A 10656-nucleotide genomic window follows, 5' to 3' on the forward strand; every position below is an offset into this window, starting at 1 on the left:
GTCTTTGCAGTCAGCCTGTTTTGAGGGTTTTAACTATGTTTAAATTCATGTCTTGAATCCACAACGGCACTGCAAATTAGACCGTGACCGATGACGGAGTCGGGACATTGTAAAGTAATAGCCTATTTTGCTGTATAAAGAGAAAGAGAGAGCGACAGAGAGAGCTTGTTTCCCTTGAGATGGGTCTGAATCTCAGAACTGAATTCATGGGGGGAGGGGTTACAGCAACTCCCGAGGGATAAAGAGCTCTGTCTGTGGAACGAGGACATACATTACTCACACTTTTAACGCCTCAGAAATAAAGCTAAAGACAACCAATATATTTCTGGGAAAAAAATAAAAACGCTCCTTTCTACATCTTTAGACTATGGTGATAGATATATACATTATAATGATTCCTGTGTTTGGGATGTTTATAGACAATAAACTTGCTGATCGATCAATCCTGATTGCTTTTATTGTAAGCAATACATTTTGATAGATTAAATAATTATTCATACATCTAATCAACAATCAGCACGGAAATCTCAACTCTGCACCAGACACTACAGGCCCTACCTTCATGAAGAATGGATTCAAAACAAATATATATATATATATATTCCAAAGAAATAACTGACATTGAATGTTCCATTCCTCAACCCGCTTTCATCATAACATTGTCACTACTGTGTTCTGAAAGTGTTCCAAATGGCACCATATTCCCTTTATAGTGCACTTAGTTTAAAAAAAGTAGTGCACTATATGGGGAATAGGGTGCTTTTTGGGACATACGGACATATGTAAAGTGTGAGGACTTACTAAATCTGACACTGAATGGGGCTGTAGCTCAAGGCACAAACGTCAGTTTACCTGCTTGTTGAAAGGTGGTCTGCTGAATGAAGGATTGTCAAATTTCTTTCCTTCCTTCTTTCCCTCTAAAAGACAAGTTAGCCGGTCTATCTTTTCTCCTTTCTCGCTCTTCCTCAGAGGTACTTAGTTTCCTCAGTCAGATTCTGCCCAATGAAATCAATGTAATACTAAACCTTGATCACCTAGTTGGCTATTAAGTCATGTATCACTCCTCCTGCAAGTGGCTCTGGATAAGAGCGTTGAAGAGCATCTGCTAAATGACTAACGTGCCAAAAGAGGCCGTGGTTGAAGGTTGAAGAGCATCTGCTAAATGACTAACGTGCCAAAAGAGGCCGTGGTTGAAGGTTGAAGAGCGTCTGCTAAATGACTAACGTGCCAAAAGAGGCCGTGGTTGAAGGTTGAAGAGCATCTGCTAAATGACTAACGTGCCAAAAGAGGCCGTGGTTGAAGGTTGAAGAGCATCTGCTAAATGACTAACGTGCCAAAAGAGGCCGTGGTTGAAGGTTGAAGAGCGTCTGCTAAATGACTAACGTGCCAAAAGAGGCCGTGGTTGAAGGTTGAAGAGCGTCTGCTAAATGACTAACGTGCCAAAAGAGGCCGTGGTTGAAGGTTGAAGAGCATCTGCTAAATGACTAACGTGCCAAAAGAGGCCGTGGTTGAAGGTTGAAGAGCATCTGCTAAATGACTAACGTGCCAAAAGAGGCCGTGGTTGAAGGTTGAAGAGCATCTGCTAAATGACTAACGTGCCAAAAGAGGCCGTGGTTGAAGGTTGAAGAGCGTCTGCTAAATATTTCTTTATTCAACTTTTATTTAACTAGGCAAATCAGTTAAGAACAAATTCTTATTTACAATGACGGCCTAGAAACAGTGGGTAAACTGCCTTGTTCGGGGGCAGAACGACATATTTTTACCTTGTCAGCTCAGGGATTTGATCTAGCAACCTTCCCGTTACTGGCCCAACGCTATCACTACTACGCTACCTGCCGCTCCAAAATCACTAACATGTCAATGTCAAAGAGGCCGTAGTTGAAGGTTTTGGAAGTCAAAACATCAAGACGACATCGCAGAAGTCACACAATTCAATCATTTAATTTCTCAATGCAGCCGATCTCCAAGGAGACAAAACATACATAGCAAATGTAAAAAGCATTCATAAACATAGATAAAGCTTCAGGGTCAATTCCCTTTCAATTCAGGAAGGGAAACGAGATACCTAGTCAGTTGCACAACACAATGCATTCAACTGAAATGAGTCTCCTGTATTTATTTCATCAAACCCCAATCAGAGGTGCAGGGTGCTGCCTTAATCAATGTCCACGTCAATGAAGTACACTGACATTTCAATTCCAATTCTCTTCCAATAGTTTTCAATTCGGGAAATTTGGAATTTGTTCACTTTCTGAAATGACTGGAATTGAAATGGTATTGACCCTAACCTTGACATATACAGTTGAAGTCAGAAGTTTACATACACCTTAGCCAAATACATTTAAATTCAGTTTCACAATTCCTGACATTTAATCCTCGTAAAAATTCCCTGTCTCAGGTCAGTTAGGATCACCGCTTTATTATAAGAATGTGAAATGCCAGAATAATAGTAGAGATAATGATATCTCAGCTTTTACTTCTTTCATCACATTCCCAGTGTGTCAGAAGTTTACATACACTCAATTAGTATTTGGCAGCATTGCCTTTAAATTGTTTAACTTGGGTCAAATGCTTCAGGTAGCCGTCCACAAGCTTCCCACAATAAGTTGGGTGAATTTTGGCCCATTCCTCTTGACAGAGCTGGTGTAATGGAGTCAGGTTTGTAGGCCTCCTTGCTCGCACATGCTTTTTCAGTTCTGCCCACAAATCTTCCATGGGATTGAGGTCAGGGCTTTGTGATGGCCACTCCAATACCTTGACTTTGTTGTCCTTAAGCCATTTTGCCACAACTTTGGAAGTATGCTTGGGGTCAATGTCCATTTGGAAGACCCATTGCGACCAAGTTTTAACTTCCTGACTGATGTCTTGAGATATTGCTTCAATATATCCACATAATTTTCTTACCTCGTGATGCCATCTATTTTGTGAAGTGCACCAGTCCCTCCTGCAGCAAAGCACCCCCACAACATGATGCTGCCAAACCCGTGCTTCAGTTGGGATGGTGTTCTTCGGCCTGCATGCATCCAATTTTTTCCTCCAAACATAACGATGGTCATTATGACCAAACAGTTCTGTTTTTGTTTCATCAGACCAGAGAACGTTTCTCCAAAAAGCACAATCTTTGTCCCCACCTGCAGTTGCAAACCGTAGTCTGGCTTTTTTATGGCGGTTTTGGAGCAGTGGCTTCTTCCTTGCTGAGCTGCCTTTCAGGTTATGTCAATATAGGACTTGTTTTATTGTGGATATAGATACTTTTGTACCCGTTTCCTCCAGCATCTTCACAAGGTCCTTTGCTGTTGTTCTGGGATTGATTTGCACTTTTCGCAACAAAGTACGTTCATCTCTAGGAGACAGAACACGTCTCCTTCCTGAGCGGTATGACGGCTGCGTGGTCCCATGGGGTTTATACTTGCGTACTATTGTTTGTACAGATGAACGTCGTACCATCAGGCATTTGGAAATTGCTCCCAAGGATGAACCAGACTTGTGGCGGTCTACATTATTTTCTTTTGAGGTATTGGCTGATTTCTTTAGTTTTTCCCATGTCAAGCAAAGAGGCACTGAGTTTGAAGGTAGGCCTTGAAATACTTCCACAGGTACACCTCCAATTGACTCAAATTATGTAAATTAGTCTATCAGAAGCTTCTAAAGCTATAACATCATTTTCTGGAATTTTCCAAGCTGTTTAAAGGCACAGTCAACTTAGTGTATGTAAACGTCTGACCCACTGGAATTGTGATACAGTAAATTATAAGTGAAATAATCTGTTTGTAAACAATTGTTGGAAAAATGACTTGTGTCATGCACAAAGTAGATGTCCTAACCAACTTGCCAAAACTATAGTTTGTTAACAAGAAATGTGTGGAGTGGTTGAAAAACAAGTTTTAATGACTCCAACCTAAGTGTATGTAACCTTCTGACTTCAACTGTACATAAAATGTATATAAATGTATATAAATGACACATAAAATAAACATACGTTAGATATACATGATTTGATAACTATCAAAAAAATGTCATCACTTCAACTGCTCATCTCTCCTCCAACCAGACCAAATACGAATAGAGAGGAGAGAAAGAGAGTGAAGAGGCAGGTAGAGTAGGAGGGAGTGGGGTGGAAAGAGAGAGAGTGAAGAGGCAGGTAGAGTAGGAGGGAGTGGGGTGGAAAGAGAGAGAGTGGAGAGGCAGGTAGAGTAGGAGGGAGTGGAAAGAGAGAGTGGAGAGGCAGGTAGAGTAGGAGGGAGTGGGGTGGAAAGAGAGAGTGTGAAGAGGCAGGTAGAGTAGGAGGGAGTGGGGTGGAAAGAGAGAGTGGAGAGGCAGGTAGAGTAGGAGGGAGTGGGGTGGAAAGAGAGAGAGAAGAGGCAGGTAGAGTAGGAGGGAGTGGGGTGGAAAGAGAGAGTGGAGAGGCAGGTAGAGTAGGAGGGAGTGGGGTGGAAAGAGAGAGAGAAGAGGCAGGTAGAGTAGGAGGGAGTGGGGTGGAAAGAGAGAGAGAAGAGGCAGGCAGAGTAGGAGGGAGTGGAAAGAGAGAGTGGAGAGGCAGGTAGAGTAGGAGGGAGTGGGGTGGAAAGAGAGAGTGTGAAGAGGCAGGTAGAGTAGGAGGGAGTGGGGTGGAAAGAGAGAGTGGAGAGGCAGGTAGAGTAGGAGGGAGTGGGGTGGAAAGAGAGAGAGAAGAGGCAGGTAGAGTAGGAGGGGTGGAAAGAGAGAGTGAAGAGCAGGCAGGGAGGGAGTAGGAGGGAGTGGGGTGGAAAGAGAGAGAGAAGAGGCAGGTAGAGTAGGAGGGAGTGGGGTGGAAAGAGAGAGAGAAGAGGCAGGTAGAGTAGGAGGGAGTGGGGTGGAAAGAGAGAGAGAAGAGGCAGGTAGAGTAGGAGGGAGTGGGGTGGAAAGAGAGAGAGAAGAGGCAGGTAGAGTAGGAGGGAGTGGGGTGGAAAGAGAGAGAGAAGAGGCAGGTAGAGTAGGAGGGAGTGGGGTGGAAAGAGAGAAGAAGAGGCAGGTAGAAGAGGCAGGTAGAGTAGGAGGGAGTGGGGTGGAAAGAGAGAGAGTGAAGAGGCAGGTAGAGTAGGAGGGAGTGGGGTGGAAAGAGAGAGAGAAGAGGCAGGTAGAGTAGGAGGGAGTGGGGTGGAAAGAGAGAGAGTGGAGAGGCAGGTAGAGTAGGAGGGAGTGGGGTGGAAAGAGAGAGTGGAGAGGCAGGTAGAGTAGGAGGGAGTGGGGTGGAAAGAGAGAGAGAAGAGGCAGGTAGAGTAGGAGGGGCAGGTGGAAAGAGAGAGAGAAGAGGCAGGTAGAGTAGGAGGGAGTGGGGTGGAAAGAGAGAGAGAAGAGGCAGGTAGAGTAGGAGGGAGTGGGGTGGAAAGAGAGAGAGAAGAGGCAGGTAGAGTAGGAGGGAGTGGGGTGGAAAGAGAGAGAGAAGAGGCAGGTAGAGTAGGAGGGAGTGGGGTGGAAAGAGAGAGAGAGGAGGCAGGTAGAGTAGGAGGGAGTGGGGTGGAAAGAGAGAGAGAAGAGGCAGGTAGAGTAGGAGGGAGTGGGGTGGAAAGAGAGTGAAGAGGCAGGTAGAGTAGGAGGGAGTGGGGTGGAAAGAGAGAGTAGGAAGTGGGGTGGAGGCAGGTAGAGTGGGGTGGAAAGAGAGAGTGAAGAGGCAGGAGGGAGTGGGGTGGAAAGAGGGGGAAAGAGAGAGAGTGAAGAGGCAGGTAGAGTAGGAGGGAGTGGGGTGGAAAGAGAGAGAGAAGAGGCAGGTAGAGTAGGAGGGAGTGGGGTGGAAAAGAGAGAGAGGAGAGGCAGGTAGAGTAGGAGGGAGTGGGGTGGAAAGAGAGAGAGTGGAGCAGGTAGAGTAGGCAGGAGTAGGGGAGTGGGGTGGAAAGAGAGAGAGAAGAGGCAGGTAGAGTAGGAGGGAGTGGGGGTGAAGAGGCAGGTAGAGTAGGAGGGAGTGGGGTGGAAAGAGAGAGAGAAGAGGCAGGTAGAGTAGGAGGGAGTGGGGTGGAAAGAAGAGAGAGAGAGTGAAGAGGCAGGTAGAGTAGGAGGGGAGGGAGTGGGGTGGAAAGAGAGAGAGAAGAGGCAGGTAGAGTAGGAGGGAGTGGGGTGGAAAGAGAGAGTGGAGAGGCAGGTAGAGTAGGAGGGAGTGGGGTGGAAAGAGAGAGTGAGGAGGCAGGTAGAGTAGGAGGGAGTGGGGTGGAAAGAGAGAGTGAGGAGGCAGGTAGAGTAGGAGGGAGTGGGGTGGAAAGAGATCAACGGAGAGCTACAGTAACAAGAGACAGCTGAGATGAGTCCCTTCACTTGTCAGCTCATTACATAGTGTCACCTGCACTGATAACCCCACATCATTCACCCCTCTCTCCTCCTTCCCTTGTTCACAGACAGACTGATAACCCCACATCATTCATCTCCCTTCCCACATCCCTCCCCTGTTTACAGACAGACTGATAAACCCACATCATTCACCTCCCTCTCCTCCTTCCCTTGTTCAGACAGACTGATAACCCCACATCATTCATCCTCCTTCCCTTGTTCACAGACAGACTGATAACCCCACATCATTCATTCCCCTCTCCTCCTTCCCTTGTTCACAGACAGACTGATGACCCCACATCATTCATTCCCCTCTCCTCCTTCCCTTGTTCACAGACAGACTGATAACCCCACATCATTCATCCCCTCTCCTCCTTCCCTTGTTCAGACAGACTGATAACCTCACATCATTCATCTCCCTTCCCACCTCCCTCCCTTGTTTACAGACAGACAAAGAGCAGGTGACAGGAGTTAAACGCCAGCCAACATACACACACTGACTGTGTTGGGAGTGAATTCAGTCCATTCAGGTAGATCTGGGGCCGTATCAAGCATTTCAGAGTAAGAGCAATGACCTAGGATCAGGTCACCCCTGTCCATATAATCTTATTCATTATTATCTAAAGCAAAAACTGATGCTAGATCAGCCTTCCTTCCAGCATACCTGTCATCCACCTGACCTATCAATAACATTACCTTTAGGAGTGTAATAAACACGTTATCAGCTGTAGGAAAAGGAATAGTCGTGATCAAGTAAAAACATAGAAATCCGTTTCTGCCTAAGGATGCCTTATCAGCTCGAAATCTCCACAACACCACCAAAATCCATCACACAACCCTTCCAATACATTCCTATACCTCCCTTCTTCAAGAGCAGTTATCACTCTCTTCAGCCCAAATCTTGTCCCCCTCCATCACTGAGGCCCCAGCCCAGCTGAGGCCCCCTGTGTCCCCAGGAAGTCTCCGTGGTCCGACCCCCACAGCCGGTAGAACTGGGTGAAGTCAACATAGGGAGGGACCCGTCCGGTCTCGTCTGGCTGCACCGCCTGGCTGCCACGCTGTCTGGAGAGAGTCCCATACAGTGGATATTTTAGTGAACATAATCTTCCTAGAAACAGAATAGAAACCATCCCGCCTGGGATTCTTCCCTTCTCTAACCCACCGAGCTACCTACCTGAAGAGGCTGCCTCCGTCTCCTGAAGAAGAGCTGGAGCTCTGGGTGGTCTGGTTATTGGTGGAATGGAGCGTGGTGGTGGGACTCTGGCTGCGGGGTGGGAGGGGGGCGTGTGGGCGAGGGGGGAGAGGGGGAAGAGAGGGAAGAGGGGAGAGACAGAGCTCATTTATGGACTGGAGGATGTCAAGGGAGGAACGGCGGACGGCGCTGGGTAGAAGGAGCGTGCTAGAGGTGATGAAGGAAGTGAGGAGAAAGAGAGGGAGGGAGGGAGGGCAAAAGAAAGGGGGAAAATAATAGACAGATGGAGGATGGGAAAGCGAGGGAGCAGAAGGAGGAGATTCAGAGAAGGAAAATAAATAAGGAATGAAGGACAGAAGACAGCAAAGTAAAGAAGGGTAGGAGGAATGAACCAATCAATGACTCAGAACAGGGGCCATGCACATGCCTCTTAGAACAACACAATAACAAGAAGCCAACGTGTGGTCTTAGCTCGGGCCAACAATTACACTTTTATCAATTTTATCTGAAATGACCCTAACAAACCCAAATGAAAATCTAAAACGAACTGGCTATGAAACCATCGTCTACACTTGTTGGATGTGTGTATGCGTTCGGGCTGGGCGATATATCGAGTATACAGTATAATGGTATGGATCCACATACCGGTATGAATTTTAACAATACACTAACTACACGGCTCAAAAAAATAAAGGGAACACTTAAACAACACAAAGTAACTCCAAGTCAATCTCACTTCTGTGAAATCAAACTGTCCACTTCGGAAGCAACACTGATTGACAATAAATTTCACATGCTGTTGTGCAAATGGAATAGAAAACATGTGGAAATTATAGGCATTTAGCAAGACACCCTCAATAAAGGAGTGGTTCTGCAGGTGGTGACCACAGACCACTTCTAAGTTCCTATGCTTCCTGGCTGATGTTTTGGTCACTTTTGAATGCTGGCGGTGCTTTCACTCTAGTGGTAGCATGAGATGGAGTCTACAACCCACACAAGTGGCTCAGGTAGTGCAGCTCATCCAGGATGGCACATCAATGCGAGATGTGGCAAGAAGGTTTGCTGTGTCTGTCAGCGTAGTGTCCAGAGCATGGAGGCGCTACCAGGAGACAGGCCAGTACATCAGGAGACGTGGAGGAGGCCAACAACCCAGCAGCAGGACCGCTACCTCCGCCTTTGTGCAAGGAGGAGCAGGAGGAGCACTGCCAGAGCCCTGCAAAATGACTTCCAGCAGGCCACAAATGTGCATGTGTCTGCTCAAACGGTCAGAAACAGACTCCATTAGAGTGGTATGAGGGCCCGACGTCCACAGGTGGGGGTTGTGCTTACAACCCAACACCGTGCAGGACGTTTGGCATTTGCCAGAGAACAAATTCGCCACTGGCGCCCTGTGCTCTTCACAGATGAAAGCAGGTTCACACTGAGCACGTGACAGACGTGACAGTCTGGATACACCGTGGAGAATGTTCTGCTGCCTGCAACATCCTCCAGCATGACCGGTTTGGCGGTGGGTCAGTCATGGTGTGGGGTGGCATTTCTTTGGGGGGCCGCACAGCCCTCCATGTGCTCGCCAGAGGTAGCCTGACTGCCATTAGGTACCGAGATGAGATCCTCAGACCCCTTGTGAGACCATATGCTGGTGTGGTTGGCCCTGGGTTCCTCTTAATGCAAGACAATGCTAGACCTCATGTGGCTGGAGTGTGTCAGCAGTTCCTGCAAGAGGAAGGCATTGATGCTATGGACTGGCCCGCCCGTTCCCCAGACCTTAATCCAATTGAGCACATCTGGGACATCATGTCTCGCTCCATCCACCAATGCCACGTTGCACCACAGACTGTCCAGGAGTTGGCGGATGCTTTAGTCCAGGTCTGGGAGGAGATCCCTCAGGAGACCATCCGCCACCTCGTCAGGAGCATGCCCAGGCGTTTTAGGGAGGTCATACAGGCATGTGGAGGCCACACACACTACTGAGCCTCATTTTGACTTGTTTTAAGGACATTATCATCAAAGTTGGATCAGCCTGTAGTGTGGTTTTCCACTTTAATTTTGAGTGTGACTCCAAATCCAGACCTCCATGGGTTGATAAATTTGATTTCCATAGATTTGTGTGTGATTTTGTTGTCAGCACATTCAACTATGTAAAGAAAAATGTATTTAATATGAATATTTCATTCATTCAGATCTAGGATGTGTTATTTTAGTGTTCCCTTTATTTTTTTGAGCAGTGTATATTCTGAGACAGTGCTCCATATTGGACTACCTCCCTGTCAGTCGTGTCCTAGTGTGTATACAACCATCAGAACGGAGCCCATTCAAATCACTTTCATTCCATCTGTTGTCACGCTCATGCACTACTCATAAAACACAGTCTTCTATTCACAAACATCACACAAATATTGTGACATGATGTGTTGGCCATATCACCCATCTCTAGTGTGTGTGTCAGCATGCCTGCATTTGTATCCACTTCCAGGGAAAGAAAGTGGTCTTAGTCCCGTTGGTGAGTGTGTGTGTTATTGGCTCGGTGTGCGCGCGCTTTGGGTGAGTTGCTATGGATACATGGCATATACTATATATATTACCCAGGTGTGTGTGTGGGTGTGCCCTCCTCCAGAGTAGAGGCTGTGTTGGTCCCGTTGGTGAGGGTACCCCCCTGAGAGGGCATGACCAGGGAGAGGGTGACGCTGGTCTTACTGGTGCTGCTGGGGCAGTTGGAGTAGGGCACCGACACTGGGTAGATACGACCACCTAGAGGAGAGACAGCAGAGAGACAGAGTTCATCTAGTATTATAGTAGTAATATAGTGCTGCTGGGGCAGCACTGACACTGGGTAGATACGACCACCTAGAAACCTAGTAAAACACAAGTAAAAGGGTTAGCTGAATTAGATGAAGAATTCAAGCTTTCCTGTTCATTTGGTATTGAGGTCTGCCTGCAGATGATCAGTAATGCATTTGGAGACTGTTTGAATGTATGAGAATCATTTTATAGAATATGAACTGAGGTATAACTCAGACTCTCATTGGCCAGGTTCAAGCTCTACACGGAAGGCTATTGCCTCTATCAGGCAGAGATGTCTAACTCACCATGGTGATCTCTACAGTAGAGGTCAACCGATTAATCGGAATGGCCGATTATTTAGGGGCGATTTCAAGTTTTCAAAACAATCGGAAATCGGTAGTTTTGGA

General features: G+C 46.9%; 1 protein-coding gene across 1 annotated transcript; it reads right to left on the reverse strand.

Annotated features, from left to right (window-relative positions):
• Positions 1 to 6080: 6080 nt before the first annotated feature.
• LOC121843572 (TGF-beta-activated kinase 1 and MAP3K7-binding protein 1-like) lies at positions 6081 to 10216 on the reverse strand (the record flags this gene model as incomplete). The annotated part of the gene is given in 3 exon segments (XM_042313302.1): positions 6081 to 7338; positions 7451 to 7540; positions 10051 to 10216. Coding segments are annotated over 3 exon segments (404 nt in total), but the record flags the coding sequence as incomplete, so codon positions are not given.
• Positions 10217 to 10656: the final 440 nt, after the last annotated feature.

The sequence above is a fragment of the Oncorhynchus tshawytscha genome, unplaced genomic scaffold, assembly GCF_018296145.1.
Source record: "Oncorhynchus tshawytscha isolate Ot180627B unplaced genomic scaffold, Otsh_v2.0 Un_contig_3832_pilon_pilon, whole genome shotgun sequence".
NCBI classification, from domain to species: domain Eukaryota; kingdom Metazoa; phylum Chordata; class Actinopteri; order Salmoniformes; family Salmonidae; genus Oncorhynchus; species Oncorhynchus tshawytscha.